Below are 17,297 nucleotides of genomic sequence, written 5' to 3'. Positions count from 1 at the left end.
ATATGTATTGTTACACATTAGCCTTATTGTTATTATAAATATGTTATACATAGCCAATTCACAGCCTTGTGACAACGTGAAAATACTTGGGAAGCGCTGCTTTAGACCTGGCCTCAGCAGCCTTTTTCTGTAAAGGGCCAGACAGTAACTATTTTAGACTTTGTGGCCCATGTGGTCTCTGTCACAACTACACAATTCTGTCATAGTTGCAGAGCAGCCGTAGACAACATGTGAACGAATGAGAGTGGCTTTGTTCCAATAAACCTTATAAAACAGGCAACGGGCTGGATTTGGCCCATGGGCCATATCGTGCCAACCCCTGCCTTATACTGTAGAGCCTTTAGCTTAACCATGACTGGAAACTTCCTTCCCATCTGCTGCCTGCACCCATCCATCTTTCCACAAAGGCTTCCTGAGCATCTGTTCCCTGTAAGCACTGAGGATGAGTACAAAGCAGGTCCTGCCCATGAGGAACTTGGGTTTTGGATGGTAGGTAGAATACTGAAAGGGGAGAGTAGGTGGCTAAAAAGCAAAGAACAGAACTGAGTTAAGAGACTCCACGGTGATAGGGGCTCAGAGGAGATAAGGGCTGAGTGTGATCTGGGAAAGCCCTAGGAAGGGAAGCAGCACTGGTGTGGAATATTAGCAGGAGGGGATGGTTACTTCAGGAAGGGGAGAAGCCCTGATGATTGTAAAAGAGTGTATGTTGAACAGTGTGATTGTGTCTTCAGAAAAGCATGTTGGGGTCATCTTGTGAAGGGCCTTGCACACCAGGCCAAGGAGAGTGAATCTGATTCTCCCAATGGTGGGAGCCAGTGGACGGTTATGCTCAGGCGTATTAGAAATGTCAGTTTGATCATGGAAGACCATGTTTATAAATTATAACTTCCAATTTAGTCTGGGCTTTTTAGCCAAGGGTTTAATTAACCTTAGTCCTAGATGTGGGGAAGAGAGGGCTCCTTCTGAGAATTGGTCAGTTTTGCTGGCCACTGGCTTCAGTGAGCCAGTGAGCATGCCACCTTTATTTTTGACGTGGCAGAGTTTGACAAAGTCCTCCATCTTCAGGCTTTTCTTCCCTAGTATTTTCCTAAAGACCACCTGAAAGGTCAAGACAAATGAAACATCCTGTCTCAAATCTAATTTTGGCTTGGAGCCTGGGTGTGTGAGGGTAAAATGCTAGGGACAGGTTCCCCCTTGCTTCACAATAAGGCAGGTGGCAAGAAGGCTTTATGGAGCATGTGTTTTCTCCCTCTGCCTGTGGCCTGGGTGTAGCACACAGGGCAGGCTTCTGAGCAGAGATGATGGCCTCTCCTCCAGAAGCCTCCACACACTGAGGCAGGAGCGTGTGTGTGACAGGTGGGCAACACTGCTCACGTGCAGCAGAGCCTGCCCTGGGCTGGCCCTTATTTTGGGCGCAGGGCAGACTGAGGTGCCTAAGACATGACATAATGCCTGCCCCAAGGAGTACTTGGTGTAGCTGGGACGACGAAAAATACCGTGCTTTCTCTCTCCAAAGGTGCTTTCTCTCAGAGGAAGGTTTCCAGGCAGGTTAAAGGAGTTGACATCTGTGCTGACATGTTCAGGATGCTGCTTGCTGTGCTTCCTAATCTCTGAAAATCCACGGAAGGTTATGGAAAGAAAAACCGTCACTGAGAAACTGTGCCTGTGAGGCATGTTGGCTGCTGCTGCCTTTGCCTCCCTGTGGGCTGTGTGTGCCTGTTGGATTTTACTGACTGGTCTTGTCTCTCGGGGGCATGGGGTGGCACTCAGGCTCTGACTTAGGTGTGTGATGCCTCATCTTTAAGAAGGAACACTTCTTTTGTTTTCTAGAGGTGTTTCTGGGTTCAAGGGAAGGAAAATGACAAATGTTAGCCTGACACAGGCTCCTCCCCTCGGTTTGCTGAAGAAGCTAGGGTTTGTCCCTCCGCCGTGAGCCAGGTGTGGCCTTGCATCAGGCACCACAGTCCTGGGGAGCGGCACGAGGTTCACAAGAGAGCTCTTGTCTGTCAGGCACCAGAAGTGACTTCAGGAGCTGGAGCCTTGCCCAGGCCAGGTCCTGTCCTAAGCCACCATCATAGGCTCGACGCCATCTGTCTCGAGTTCTAGGAAACAGATGATGGTTAGAAAGTTCTTTTTTAAAACTTTAACCTAAATATTCTTGCTGCTCTGGGAATCAAGATTTTTTTCTTTTTATTATTCATGGACATGAGTCAAGGATAGGAATAGGAAGAAGCTCCTTCTCCACTTGTAATTTAGAAAGTTGCACTTCAAGTTTTCAGCTTCTTTTCCTCTCTTCTGGGTAGCTCATGCTTCCCACTTTGGGGCAGAGTGCTGCTCCTTTCTTCCTGATTGAGAGCTGGGTTCTGCTGCTCACAGACGCCTCTTAGGCCTGTGGAGGTTTTGCTTTGGTGGGTCAATGGCCTAACACCTAGGTCCAGATACACTTGTTTCCTTGACAGACTCATGTAACTTTCTAAGCCTCCTTCTGTCCCACATCTCTGGGCTCCCTCAGGCTGGGGCCCTGACACCCCTGAGGTCATGTTGACGTCCCACGCATGAGGTGTGATTTGGAAGTTAGCCAGGCAAGCCCTGGTTCCAAAAGTACTTCTCCTATCACTTGACGTTACGCCAGGAATTCTGTTACATGCATCCCTTACCCTGTGATCTCACGTCATGCTCAGACCATCTCTGTGTAGTCAGGCAGGGTTCATTCTGTGGCCCTGGTTTCTTAGAGGTGGTCCTAAGCATGACTTTTTCCCTAAATCACTCAATGTGGTGGGTATTCAGAGTTGGGACCTGGCATGGTCATGTGGGAGGTTAACTTACTGTAGGGGAAGGCAGGCTTATTGCTAGAAATGGGGGGGGGGGGGCTGGGGGCCTGACTTTCTGCATCTCCCAGGAATCAAGGGTGGCTTTGGCTGTCTTGTGAGCTGTGTCTCCAGCCTCCAGATGACTTCTTTCCAGCACACTAGGGCTCAAGGAAGCAAATCAGATGCTTGGTCAAGGCAAGAATTCCCTGCCTTTACCCCTCTTTCTAATGGGTCAAGAGCTGCTTTCCATTGGTGGACTTCATATATTTTAGCTCTTAGCAGTGTTTATCTTATTTTCCCCGAAAGCGTATCTGAACTCAGGCCTTTGTCCCTAAACCGATCTGTCTGGCCTGTTGTGCTAAATCTTCAGTCTCTGCAAGTGGCTGGCTGGAGCCTGGCCACATCCTCAGGAGGTAGCCATAATTAGGACCAGGACACTTAGCAGGAGTAGTGAGGCTGATGGGCCTGATCTCAAGGGTGCTGTTGGCAGGGTAGCAGGTGGGCTGGGACAGAGGCCGGCCTGGGGCCTGGCTCAGCCTGTTGGCCCCCCAGCACCTGCATCCTGGTCCACCTGCTGTGCAGAGTTCCTGGAGAGGGCTCTGTAAGGCTTGCTTTTCAGCCATTCCAAGCAGACTCCTGGTTTGGGAAGAGGTGGGAGGGGGTACAGCCCTGTTTTAAGAAGGGGTTTCCCTCACTGAGGAGTAAGGTGGCCCCACTCAGCCTTAGCTCTTCCGCAGCCTCAGGGTGGGGGGTTCAGGAGGTGTGGAGAAGGCTGAGTATAGCTGTGGGTAGAAACCTTTCCCTGCTGCACGGTTACGCACATGACATTGGACTCCTGGCTGCAGCTCACTCTGGTCTAGTAATGGCCGAGTTAGTTTTTAGTAATCTATTTAAAATATCTATCTGTATCTATTTACTGTGTTTTTCTGAATATGCCCGTGTAAATAGTATAATTTGCAGTGCAAAGTCTTTGGCAATAACTTCATGTTGTGTATTATGTTAAAAAAAAAAAAAAAACTCGGAAAACCGCAACCACTATGGATTGTCCTTCCTCTCTGGGGCAATGATTCCGTATAGGACTCTGAACTTTAAACCTTGGTGTTGTTGAGCAGCAGCCTGCATGCGTGGACTGTCACCAGTGCCTCGCCCAGAGATGCCTGGCCTTCATCCAAAGGGACTCTGCCACCCCGACTCCCGCAGGCAGCACGCACACTGTGGCTCCTTCGCACTGAGCTATATTGGACTCTGCCATAGACTGACCCTCTTGTCCGGCCGCTGCAGTCTGTAATGCCCTGACATGTTGCATTTTCCCCGTTTGGATGAATAAAAATAAAAGCTTGTCTTAAACAGCAATGGGCTGAACTGTTCTGTGCAGGACTCACTCTGCCTGGCTAAGTGAAGGATCTGTCTGTGATGAAGGATTCAAGTGCAGGCCCCTCTTTCCTGGCCCTCCTGATGCTCCAGCTCTGTGCATGTTATGGGATCTTCCTTTCATGCCAGGGGAGAGGGGCCGAGAAAGCTTGAAGGGTTGCAGTGTGGCTCCTGGTGATGGCCAGTGGTGGGTGGAGGGGCCAGGACCTAACCTGTGTTTCTGTTTGTGGTCCTTAAAACTCTGGTTCTCTGCTAATGGTGCAAAAAGGTTACTCACTATGTAACTTTAACCGTGGCAGCCTGGCACAGTGAGTGTTGAGTTAAAAATGTTGAATGCTGAATCCTAAATCTTAGAATTTATCAGGTGCTCTTCACATACCTCACTCTTAAGCCTCACACCTGTTTCCAGGGGCTGGCATTCCCTACACATCACACATAAGGAGACTAAGGCTCAGAGATCAAAAGATGTGCCCAAGGGTATAGAGCTTTTAAGTTGACAGCAAGGATTCGAATCCAAAGCTGAAGCTCTTCAGACCACTCCTGCTGCCCCGGAACCCGGAGAGCTGAAGATGACAGCAAGCCTTAGCCCACCCTGAGGAATGAGGACAAAAAAGGCACTGCCAGTCCAAGGAGGTGGTCTTCAGGGAGGCAGGCCTGGGCTTGCTGCTGCTGCCCTTCAGGTAAGGGGAGAGCTGTGTGGACAGAGGCACTGCACGTTTCTCCCTTGCTTCGTAATTCAGGGCCCCACTCCCTCCTGCACACTGGACCCACTCTGAATAGAGTGAAGAGCTGGCCAGGCCAGGCATGCTGTGGCCCCCAGCCCAGGTGCCCTGCTTCCATCCTTATGCAGGGTTTGAGGTGTTCCTGTCCACAGACACAGGGCTCAGCCCACAGGAAGTAGTTTGTTGAGCTGGAACTTGGGAATAAGGGGAAGGAGTATTGTTTTTCCTGCTCTTAGGAACCTAGAAGAGAAGGTGGAGGTAGTGGTATGTGGTAGGAAATGTGATCATGAGCAAGCCTTTCACCTTTATTTTCAAATCTGGGAATAACATCACTTAATTCGTAGGAATGTTCTGGCGATTGGAGGGAGAAGAATGCATGAGAAGAGTTAAGAGCTTAATAGTAGCTCAGCAGCCTCTAAGAGAGGCATTGAACCCATTGCCCAGATAAGGAGAATTCAAGAGGCATATGGGATGCTCCCAAGTGAGGTGCTTGAATCCGTGGTCTTGGCTCAAGTCTCATATAAGCTGCTTGTAATGAGGCAACGTGACATTTTATATCCACCTGTTACTCACAGTTATCTTAAAGCAGGTGCCCCTGCTGGTTATTGGGAATTAGAGGTGTGGGTTAACATCCCAGATGTCCGGCCTGGGCCAGGGTCCTCTCTATGGGCCCTGATTTTTTCACTCATAAAACGAGTGAAGAGTAGAGAACTTGGTGCTCAGTCCTTCTGGCCTGGAAGCAGCAAGCTCTGCGGGCGTTCTGTCTGGACGCAGTCCTCATGTCTTGCTTCTTCATCTCTACTGTTCCCTCCTCATCCCCAAATGAATCTTCAAAGAGGATTTAAAATCTAGTTTAAGTAAGTGCGGCACTACAATCCTGTAAAGAGCCACCAGACGGGTGAAGAGCTAGGCGGAGAGGCAGGGCTGCTCTCCCAGGCCACGGGGGACTCCTTCTGGATAGCTCTGGTTTTCACAATGGTCGAGTCGGTTCCAGAGCTGGGAGCAGGACTCCCGGCTTATTATCTCCCATGGAGTTTGTTTTCCTTCACTCATCTCATTGCTTATCCCCTCCCACCAGGACACGGTGTTCAGAGCAGAGGAAAAGCCAGCAATCCTGGGAGGGGAGTTGGTGCCAGATACCTCTTTGCCTTTCATTCTGCTCCTCCCCGATTCCCCCCCCCCCCGTGAAAATGACGAACACTGCTCTCAAGATCAGTTGAGGTGGCAGCAGGGCCTGCTAGACAGTCCTCAGCCTGTCATGTGTCCCCATCGTCTTGTGAGCAGCCCCGAGCATGTCACAGCCCAGAATCCAGTTTCCCAACACGCAGCTGCCTGCTCTGCTGCTCTTCCCCACCCCAGCCCCTCCACCACTCCTGGCTTCTTAACATCTACACTTGCTGTCTCTGCTGCTTCACCTCCCACTCCTCACCCACTGCAATCTGGTCTCTCCACGCACCCACCAACCTCAGAGTCTGTTCTCGCAGGGGTCACCAGCAAGCTCCCACCCAGTTGCCAACTGTAGCGAGCTTTAGTTCTGCCTTTGCTCGTTCTCTTCTCTAGGCATCCAGTCTTCCTCTCCTTCCCCTTGAATGGTAGTTCCTAGGCTTCCATCTAGCCCTCAGTCTGTACATTCCCTGGACAGTCTCTCATGTTAGAAAAGTGGTTCTAAACTAGGGGTGATTTTACCCCCCAGGGAATGTTTGGCAGTGTCTGGAGATGTTTTTGGTTGTGACACCTGGGGCGGGGTGGGTGTTACTGACATCTAGTGGGTAGATGCCAGGGATGCGGCCAGTCATCCTATAGCGCACAGGACAGCAGCCCCTCACGACAAAGAATGATCCGACCCCACATGTCAGGAATGCAGAGGCTGAGAAACCCTGTGCTAGGGATGCCCATGGGACTCCTGAGCTGCTGCAAATTCTGCACCTCTCCTACCTGCCGTCCCAGATGATCTCAAGTCCACACACTGAAAGCTAAATGGATTTTTCTGGTGTTTTCTAAGTCATATTGACTCTCCAAGATTTTTTCTCAAATCTGGCCTCCCTTCTCACTCCTTTCCTCTATTATCACCTCTGCTCAGACCCTAACTTCTCGTCCTCTCAATCTTTCATCTTAGAAGGGTTAACAGGGAGCTTCCCAAAGTTGGCTAAAAACTCTCCAGTGACTCTCCATTATCTTCAAACTCTCTGGCCTGGCTCCAGTCTAATTACCCTGTCTCAGCTTCCGTCACATCTCCTCAGGCAGACTAAGCGCTGACCACTGTTTCTTCCAGTGCAAACACTGTCCTCCTGCTTGTCTACCAGCAGTTCCCTTCATCCTCAGTGCAGGTCAGCTGTATCACTACCACTTCGTCTTCCCTGCAATTACACATACCTTCCCTGTTCCCACAGGACCCTATACACCTGATATAACACTTACCACACGGTGTTGCAATTACTGTTCTCAGTCTCTTGGTCTCAAAGTGGGGGCCCCCCTGAGGGCAGGACCCATATCTGAGTCAGACCTGTGCCAGGGCTGACTGGCGTATGCACTCCTTTCTCTGGGCCAGAGCACAGCTGCAGGGATAAGGATTTCTGCTGAGTCCCTACATTCCTGAACACAGGGACCTTTGAAAACCAAAAAACCAAACCTTCTGCCATAGAGTCGATTCTGACTCATAGCAACCCTGAAGGACAAAGAGAACTGCCCCATAGGGTTTCTAAGGACTGCCTGGTGGATTTGAACTTTTTGTAAGCAGCCATAGCTCTTAACCACTGTACCACTGGGGCTTCCTACAGGGACTTTAAGGACTGGAAAAGCCTCAAGCAGAGTGGTCTTTCTGGACTCTTCCCCATCTTACCCTGAGAAGGGGTGTGCCAGGAGTGTGGATCCCAGAAAAATGCCCCTCCAGCCTGGAACCTGTGAGTGGCAAAGGAATCCCCATTGTGGCCTGGAGCGCCTGGCCTGTGCCCAGCACCTGCTGTGGGTCAGGCCCCTTGGTAAGCACTTTCCCAGCCTCATTGTGGTGGAGAGAAGGGAGGGACCTGCCCACCAATCTTCACATCTTCCTGCAGGCATGAAGTCAGGGTCTGTGTTTTGGCCTGCTTCTGTTCAAGGGCTGGGTGTAGTGGGGTTCTGGAGGGTAGGTCTGGTGGAAGGGGGCGGAGGGCTAGGGGAAGCATCCTTCCCTCTTCTTGCTGCAGACATAGACAGCAGAGAGGACCTGGGAGCCTCATCCCTATGGGCCTGGATGTGGCCAGCCCACAAATGAACAGACTGGATGGGTTGGCTACCTGAATGAACTTTCTCAAACATGTTATCTGCCCATGCCCCCACTGTTCCTGAAACTTGCTGCAGAGTATAACTGGGCCCCAGGTACTCTGATGGTCTTTCTGCTCTTCAGCTATTTCCTCTCTACACTCACATTTTGGGGCCTAGAATTCCCTCCTCCACCTCTGCCTGGTAAATGCTCTTGTCTTTCAAGACCTAACTCCACTCTTCACCTCCAGTAAGAATTTCCTAAACCTCACACATACAATGTCTGACACCTCAGTGACCACAGCACTTTATTTCCAAGAGGGGGGCAACGCTCACAAACCTAATGCATAGGCATCGACTCCCAGCAGACACGGCCTGTGTCTTCTCTCATTCCACACCACCTGGCACCTACCTGTTAGCTGCCCATTCAGTGTCCGAAAGAACAAGAACTGCCCGGAGTTTACACAAACCTGTTTGACAGCACAGGGCTGGGGCGGGGGGTGGGTGGGTATCTTGTGTGATTCTCTGCTTGTGTGGGTGGGTGGGGGGAAGAAAGGATAGGGGCAGGAGCACATGATGATAAAACTGGCTTTTACAAAGCAATGCTGTTTGTACCAAAATATTTAATGAATATGCTTGTTAAAATAAAACCAACAAAAGAAATACTAATACAATTTTACTGGTTTATATTTCAATTCAGAAACTTGACACACCGACACTACCCTAGCACAATGTCCACGCACCTAGTATTAGATGGGCTTACAGCTGTTTTGGTAACCGAACAAGAAAGACACAGAAAGCGGTGGAAGGGATGGTTTTAAGGAAAGGGGGTTGCCACTTGTTTACCTCCCTTATGACAGATGACCTCAGCAAGCTTTAGAACAGCCAACAAGAAAGACAAAAAACAAGATACAAAACAACCCAAGTGTCTTTATATACAAACCAGTGCCTCTTGTAACCAGTGACCTCCCCACTGCACGCAGGTTAGACAAGACCATCTGTGAGACAGCTTAAGTCAGCGTATCACTATATAAATTAAATGTCAAAGTTATTATTACTTTTTTAAAAGGTGCTAAAAAATCTCCATTCCATAGCTTTGAAGTGAGAACTTGCAGCTCCGGGGAGGGCCCAGAGGCTCAGGCAGAGCAGATGTGGCCAGGCAGGCGGGGAGGGTACACATGACCGGAAGACAGTGGCCTTGCAGCATGTGCACCCTGCACATACTCACATTTACACAAACACACACAACTCAGTGTCTTTCTGACTTGTACGACGTGTTGTACAAAAACACCAGGAACCTTGAAGTGAGGGAGCCTGTCACAGCGCCCACAACGGCAGGAGGCAAGCAGAGCCTCACAAACCTTGAGTGGAATTAAGTGCCCAGATAACCACATGGTTAAGTTGTGCAGATCAGCAGCCCTAGTCTGGGATTTAAACACTGTCAGTTGGGTGTACTGGGAAAAGATATTTATATACACACATATACATGACACATTAAGCAAAATAAGATTTGTCCACGTTCTGATTAATCCAGTCTCACATCAGTTAAGTCATCCAACCAGCATTGTGAAGTGATTTTGGCAGCTAACACTAAAAAACGAACTATGAGAGTTGCATAGAATTGATCAGAAACATGTGAATAATGCCAAACCAAAAACCTGTGCATTGTATAGTTTAACAAAATTAGGTGGCTTCAACTACAACCATGAAACCTTCCTATTTAAAACAAAGTGCTTCTCCATGTCTACCTGGGGGACCTTCTGCTGGCACTGAAGCAGATAAGAATTACTTGAGTTACTGATCCCCTGTCCCCCCCCCCACCCCATATATATAATATGTATATTAAAAAAAAATTAAAGGTTAAGAAAAACAACAGACCGAAGAATCCCCAAACTCTGATCATGTATACTCAGCCTTTGGGCTGGTTAAGGTGGTGACCTACACTGGGAAGGCCTGGGAGGTCACACCAAGGAGTGTTTGTTTTCTCAAGTGTGTTCGGAGCATCAGTTGAGCTAGCAGGCCTGTTAGTATCAGTAGTTAGGAGAGGCCTACCCCAGAGGCTGCCTGCTTCGTGAGCTCTGGTCCAATGACCTACCAGCATGCGTCTATGGATCTGACTTAGGTACACTCTGGTCCTGGGACATGTCACAGAAATCACACATCTGGCCAAAGAAGGCAACAAAAGGTGTCGTGTTTTCTGAAGGTGTCTGGAAGTAGCAGCTGCTCTCAGCAAGTCTCTTTTCCTTGAACCCCGGTTGCCGTCTTTATGGAGCTCAGCGTTCGGTTGAACCATGTCTTCTTTGCTGCCTGTACCTCACTGAGGGCAAGGCCTAAATGGTGCTCCAAGTCCTGCAAAAGGAGTGATGCATATGAGGACACTGGGCGCCAGTGCCAATGACATGCCTCCCCATAGCTGAGCCAAGACAAGAATTCAGTCTGTTTACCCTTGAGAGGCCTCTAGAAAATCCCCCTATCTCAAACTGGCATAGAAAGGTCTGGAATGCCTAAAGACTTGAGACCTTTCCTAGTTAAGGCCTCCTCATTTCTTGCCTAGTCTTTTTATTAAAACAGCCTTCTCATTTAGCATCTCCCTCCCCTGTCCATCCACTGCACACCAGGTTCTACCTCTGACTGCATCATTCACTTCCGGCACAAACGTTTACTGTCTAACCTCTCTAGCATGGCATCCAAGATGCTTCACAGTGTGAACCCACCTACTCTCTCCAGCCTTCAAGCCCACCTCCACCCCCAGTACACAGAAGGAGCTAAGAGGAACCTGAGGTTCCCTAATGGGCAGGCCCTTTCAGCCCTCTGTGCTACTTAACATGCCACTCTCTCCACCTGGAATGGTCACTGTTCTTTCTCTTCTGCATCTGGCAAACCCCTGTTCATTCTTTGATCACAGCTCAGATACTGCTGCCTTGGTGATGCCTTTCCTGATTGTCCTGGACAGTCACACAAGCCACGTCTTAGCTTTGCAGTCCCAGCACCTAGAACAGGGCCTGGCAAAGAGCAGATGCCCAGTGAATGTGTGCGAAGAAGGGAGCCACAGGCTCGAAGCTTTCATCCTGAACTCTGTTCTTCCCACAGTGCTTAGTGCCTATTTTGTGCTAAGTATCAGTGCTGGTGGAACTAGCAATGCAATATGAAGATGACCAAAATAGCCCCATTTCTTCATCAGGAATTGTGGTGTCAGATAAATCAGGTAATATGCCCAAGGTCACAAAGCTGGTAAAGTGACCAGAGTTGGGAAGGAAAAACTCACATTCGTGAAACAAACACTCACTGTGCTTGTGTTGAGCCCTTTCCATGCAATAGAGTCCTATCAGGCAGGGACTCTCCTCACCTGCGTTGGTGCAGTGAGGTTAACGTGACTAATGCAAGGTCACAGAGTCTGGTGGTGTAACCGTGATTTCAAAGCATGTGCTCTTCTGCTCCATGAGGATTCTAAATTTTGTGGATAATTATCAATATGAGAAAGTCCAGTCCTTAGGACAGGCCAAATACTGACCAAACATACTTAGTAAACAGCAAGTATTGGGCTTCTTCCCATGAGGATTAGGGGTAAAGTTTAAAAAAAAAAAACAAAAACCCAGCCATAAACATGATTCCTGGGGTTTCCAGTTCACATCAGAAATCTAGTCCCACTCACACGTGTCTGAGTCCCATTGCACCAGCACTAGAGACAGCATTTTGGCTCATCACGGGTGGGGCCTGAGTCCATGGCTGTTACCTGTATCTTACACTCAGCTTCCACCAACTGGAGCTTGGTTTGTGCCAGTTCTAGTTCCATCTCTCTCAGCTGGTTCTTGAGTGTCTCCTTCTCTTCATCTGTGTCCTCATCTAAAACCTCCTTGGCTGAACTGATGCCCTTTACACGTCCTTCTTTGTTGAAAAATTCCCGGCAGCGCTCACAGTCATCCACTTTTTGCTGAAATTAAATGTCAGATGTAAAGGGACAGATGTAAAGAGAAACTACCCTTTAGGATGGTACAAGCATCTCCTTCCTGGGGGGCCAAGAGATCCAAAAAAAGGCTTCCCTGCTGAGTACTACGACTTCTCAAAAACTGCTGTCTTTGAAAGCCAGGAGATCACCTACTGGGAAAGCCACCTGCAAGTGTATGTCCAAAGCAATAGAAATATTCTTAGGTCTTGACTCAGGAAGCTCACTTCTAGGGACTTTCACTAAGAAAATAAAGAAGCGATGACTAAAGATTTATATACTAAGATTTTCACTGCAGAATTAGAAATGGGGAAAAAAGGGAAGAAACTAACTATCCAGCAATTGGGAAGCAATTATTAAATATATCATGCTAGAGGTATACAATGAAGTATGCAGCTTCTAAACTGTTTTTGAGGAATTTTTAATAACCTGGATAAGTGGTTAAATGCTGGGTGATATAGGGCACAAAAATGTATATAAAGTATGGTCACAAATATATGCCATATTTCATCAAAGTAAAATGCTAGTGATTGTAGGAAACACCATTATTTTATGTTCCTACAAGAAAAAAATTCTACTATTAAGCCACAAAAACATCAATTATAAAACATATACCAACTTCAGAGATATAAATGTGAAAAACATGCTTACCTTGGAAAAAATGAAATTTTCTATGTTAAATGTAGAACAGACTAAAAAACCTATATACCAAAGTGTGAATAATGGTGGTTATCTCTGAGTAATGGGATTATAGTTATTATTATTATTTTTTAATTTACTCTTAAATTCTTTAAATTTTCTGCAATGAGCCTTAGTTTCAGAATTAAAAAATAAGTTACATTTAAAATAGACACTCCTGGTTATGATGGAGGCCAGGTATAAGTAATCTTGCTCCACAGGGCCCCCCTCCCCCCCGCCCCCGTGTTGCCTGTGCAGGCACTGCCGTGACAACAGGCCTTTAGCTGAAGTACTTTCCCACGTTCCTGTCCACGGAGTTACAAATGTCAGTGGAGCACCTTTCAGTAAATTAATAAAATTTGACTAGTTCTCAAGTACATGTATAGCTTAAAGAAAGAAAGTTACAAAACCTACCAAACTGATAGTACAACATTAAAAATCATTTAAAAAAACCAAACAGGAAAATGTCATTAGCGGTCCTTCTCACTGAATTTGGATCCATTATGGCAGAAGGAATGAGTTCAGGTGGGGAGCATCTCCATGCCTCAGAATACTGAGGAAAGACAAATCATAGCACATGATCTTGGCCTCTGTACTCCACCTCACTCAAAATCTTACTTGCAGGACTCCTTAGCCTCAGTGTAGCCCTTCAGTGCACTGCAGCAATCAGCTCTACCACACTGATGACGCTGGGAAATCCTGGAGGAGCTCTGCGACACATGCACTTTCAGATCTAAAGCCAGAGCCCTTTTGGTCTAGTCTGTATTCCCTTCTGGAGAGAACAAGCACAGCATTACTTGCCAGTTACTGAGCCAGGAAGGCCCTGTGACAGGCACCTGATCAAGTACTTGCTGGCTTCTCTCATTTTTAAAATCAAGGTAAAACTGCCCCTTCCCAAAATCTGTTGTGCCGAATACAGTAAAAAATGAACTAGGTCGTATAAAATCTTTATGATATAAGAAGACTAAAGGACTTACCCGAATTTTCTCAATTTCCACTTTATTAGCTGTCTGCTGTTTCTCTAATCTTTCACTCAACTGAGAGCAAATCTAAACAAACATGAAACAACAATCTCTTGAGCAATATAATCATCTGCATAATTTGGGCCCAGGATAAATTCTACAGTGGGAGCTGGAATATGCTAAGTGGAATTAAGAAAATACAAAATAGGCTGCTACTGTAAACGAGGGGGGTGAAGCTGACAAAGGAGCAGAGATTCCTCCAGCTGTGCCACCTCTGCATCCATTAGCCTGGGACTTGCAGGAAGCTTCTGGTGCCACACTCAATGGCCAATGGTTTATGAAACTTGGCAGCCTCACAAACCAGCACGACAGCCAGGTGTAGGAAGGGACAAGACCAATTCAGCTTTAACCTGAAAACCCAACCAGTCAGGCAAAGAACTGGACTGTCATCAACCACATGTAAACCTAAGTTGGTAATTCCACAACAGAAGTGCCCCAAGAACGTACTGCAACTTCCATTTACTAAGTGCTGCTAAATACAGGGCACTGTGACAGGTACTCTACAAACAGGAGCTTACTGAATCCTCCCAACTGTCCTGCTACAGAGACATTATTTTCCACCTCTTACAGGTGAAAATCAAAGAAGTGAAGTAACTTGTCCAACGGAATGAAATAGCTTGCCAATGCAAGTTAAAAGCCAGAATGTGAAACAACTGTTTTTTTAAGCATTTGGGTTTGGAGGGCATACACTCCATCCAGGAAAGCAGGGCTTCTAGTATGTGGCCCAGCCCCAGGGTACACAGGACCCACCTGCTTGTAGTCACCGATGATAGAACTGTTTTTCTTAATCTCAGATTCTGCCTTGTCAAGTTCCCGACGGCACATTTCTTTTAACTGCGCACATAAAAAAAGCAAAAGTGAATGTTTTAAGGGAAAAATAAAAGCAGCTCTGGAACCTACTGGACTGCCCAGTGCTGGGCTTTCCGAGTACCTGACCTAACTCTGGAAGGGCCCTCATTTGTTGACTTTCTTCCTTCACTCTCAGAGCACTAATCCTGTTCTTGATGCCAGAAGAGGAAGAGAACACTGAAAAATCCCTAAAATATCAAATTTTATTAAAGACTGGACTTCCGCTGAAATTCCACCCTAGGAACCTTGGCTAAGGAGGTGGCCCGAACCAAACACAGATCAAACAGCTAATCAGAGGACTATAGTTTTCTCAGCACCTCACAGTATATACAGAAAGTGCTTGGTCATCCCTCACCCCAGGTAGTCCCGACAGACTCTGGGAAGGTGTTACCATGATGGAGAACCACGGGTGGGAGAGCAGAAGAAGGACCTTGCTCTAGAGTGTACGGCACCCAAAGCTCTTCCTATGGCTACAGGTCTGTGCTCCAGTGGCTGTGGAGAGCTGGCTCAGAGTGAGACTTCCAGAGTTTGCTCTACAGGGGAGACATCAGGTGGCAAGTAGAAGAGCCAAACATTCATTATATGATGTCTGCTTTCCTTTTGCAGAAGCGCTAACCCTCTTCACTGTTACACTCAGATGCTGATACGCAGGAATTTCTTCTGCTCGGATGAAAGATGGGCTGTGACCCACTGTCTCCTTCTGAGCTCTAATTATAAGGACATTATGCTTTACACACAGTAAATAAAAAGAGCCTTTGGAGAGAAACTAATACCACCTGTCTCCGAGTTTTCCGGTGCCAACAGGAAGCCACCAGCTGAACTACCAACCCTCAAGCATTTGCAAGACACAGAGGAATGTGAGAGGGGGGGTAAAGTTCCCCTCACCTGAGCAGATTCTTCTTCCAGCCGTCTTTTCTCTTCTTCTGCATCAATCAATTTCTGTTTGGTCATAAGCAGCTCTTTATTGAGTGCATCTGCCTTTTCCTCAGCCTGAAACACATATAATTTAAGCATCTGTCACAGAACAAGAATTGAGAAGTAGAAGGGCTCTAAATTACCTAGCACAATTCCATTTTTAAGATTATGGGGAGATTGTAATCCAGAGAGGAAAAATGGTATGCCCAAGGTCACAGACCAAGTTCATATCAAAACTGAGACTAGACTCATGCAGAAGTGCCTGGCCCAGTCTCTGGCATCAGACAGCCTGGGTTCAACTCCCATCATCCACTAACCATGTGCCACCTGGACAAGCCACTGAGAACTTCCCTGAGCTTCAGACTCTTCATCTGAGCGGTAAGGCATGAAAAGCACTCAGTAAACACTGTAGCTGTTTAAAAGGTAGCCGTCACTATTATTAATAGTAATAATAAACTCTGCAGCTCTCAGTATTTCCTCTGCTTCAACCAAGTTTTACGTTTCACTCTTGCTGTCACCTAATAAAGGAGGCCTCCCCTTTTCTGGCACTCTCTTTGTTATCTGAAATGGTCATCCTCCACACTTTTTCTAAAGCATGGAAAGATCTGGTGGGCAGATCTGTGGGCTTCTAGGTGACAATGATATGCCTATGCATGACATAGAGTTTCTGATATTGGATATTCCAAAGATAACTGAAGAATGAGTACCATGCTAGAGGGCAGTCAAAGAAATGGGGCAGAAGCTTTTAGGTACACAGCAGTAGGTAGGAGGCCTTTGCCAGCCTTCTTATATACAACCTTCCTTGGTGGTAGAATGGTGGTTTCCCTGAAATTCTTACTCCTCTATACCTCCTCTGGCCTAGGGGAACAGGTTCCAGAGGGCTAGGGCCTCCAATGGGAAACTGAGAAAGGCATGATACGCAAACTCAAAAGGCCCTTAATTACTGGCAAACCGCACCTGCGCGTATTAAATGGGGTCCTATCCTTTCTGGGGAGTGGCTTATCTCCTCCTCCTCTAGCTCGAACCCAAGAAACAATCAAAACGGAAATGAAGACAGTCAAACAACAGGGGAAATAACAAGTAAGGAGAAAGAAGTCCTGTTAAAAACTTTGCTTTATATCGGTAAAACCCCCTATCATCCCTCTCTGGGACTCAGTTAACATCTTTTGAGCACTGCTTTGGGGCATGTGCCACATGCTTATGTTCTCTCATTTAATCTCACCACTACCATGATGGGAACCGTTATATTAACACGGATTATAAGAGGTATGAAGGAGTCAGGTCACGAACCTGGGTCTTCTGATTCAAAAGTCTGTGCTTTTACCACAACCCCAATTTCCCTGCCCACCCTGACTCCCCAAATTATAAAGAAGGGGGGTTTCTGTCCTTTCTGGGAAGGGAAGTGATTTCCCCACTCTCTCACAATGCACGTAGCAGAGGTGGAATCTGAAACCAGGTTGCCTGACATTGAGCCCAGCATTTGTGCCAGGACTCCAAGAGCTGACTCTCAATGTTGTGCCAATGGGAAGTTGCACAGAAGTCACTGGGCAGATCCAACCAGGGTCCTCTAAAGGCACCACATTCACTTTGTTTACGTAAGCATATGAGGAGAGAGCATCTGGTGATAAGAGAGATAAATCCAGACTTCCACTTCCAGTCAGGAAGGAGTAACAGGGACCAGACTTAGCCTCCTACCAGAAACAGAAAACTGGACAAAATATATTAAACAACTGTTTTCAGACATTGAAAA

The 17,297-nt window shown here is 47.3% G+C and overlaps 2 protein-coding genes across 13 annotated transcripts in view; one reads left to right on the top strand and one right to left on the bottom strand.

Moving 5' to 3' along the window:
* Positions 1-7,997, top strand: part of STRBP (spermatid perinuclear RNA binding protein) — a 172,673-nt gene extending 164,676 nt beyond the window's left edge. Inside the window, exons 19-20 of one of the 2 annotated variants that reach the window (XM_049894925.1) lie at positions 3,923-4,861; positions 7,681-7,997. The gene's annotated coding sequence lies outside the window, so the exon portion shown is untranslated. Of the gene's footprint in view, positions 1-3,922; positions 5,459-7,680 lie in introns of those variants that run through there. The other variant, XM_049894924.1, reaches the window with a different exon arrangement.
* A 1,960-nt stretch (positions 7,998-9,957) lies between these two features.
* Positions 9,958-17,297, bottom strand: part of RABGAP1 (RAB GTPase activating protein 1) — a 176,176-nt gene continuing 168,836 nt past the window's right edge. For 8 of the 11 annotated variants that reach the window (XM_049896827.1, XM_049896823.1, XM_049896826.1 and 5 more), the window contains 5 exons: positions 15,518-15,622; positions 14,534-14,617; positions 13,739-13,810; positions 11,874-12,071; positions 9,962-10,489 (listed from right to left, as the gene is read on the bottom strand). In XM_049896827.1, coding sequence (XP_049752784.1) covers positions 10,367-10,489; positions 11,874-12,071; positions 13,739-13,810; positions 14,534-14,617; positions 15,518-15,622 — 582 coding nt within the window. In that variant the 3' untranslated portion in view covers positions 9,962-10,366. Of the gene's footprint in view, positions 10,490-10,981; positions 11,143-11,873; positions 12,072-13,738; positions 13,811-14,533; positions 14,618-15,517; positions 15,623-17,297 lie in introns of all 11 variants that reach the window. The other 3 variants (XM_049896831.1, XM_049896832.1, XR_007518774.1) reach the window with 2 other exon arrangements.

This window comes from Elephas maximus, chromosome 9 (assembly GCF_024166365.1).
Source record: "Elephas maximus indicus isolate mEleMax1 chromosome 9, mEleMax1 primary haplotype, whole genome shotgun sequence".
Lineage (NCBI taxonomy): Eukaryota > Metazoa > Chordata > Mammalia > Proboscidea > Elephantidae > Elephas > Elephas maximus.
The sequence above is the reverse complement of the archived record's forward strand: the minus strand, read 5'-3'. Positions and strand labels throughout refer to the sequence as shown.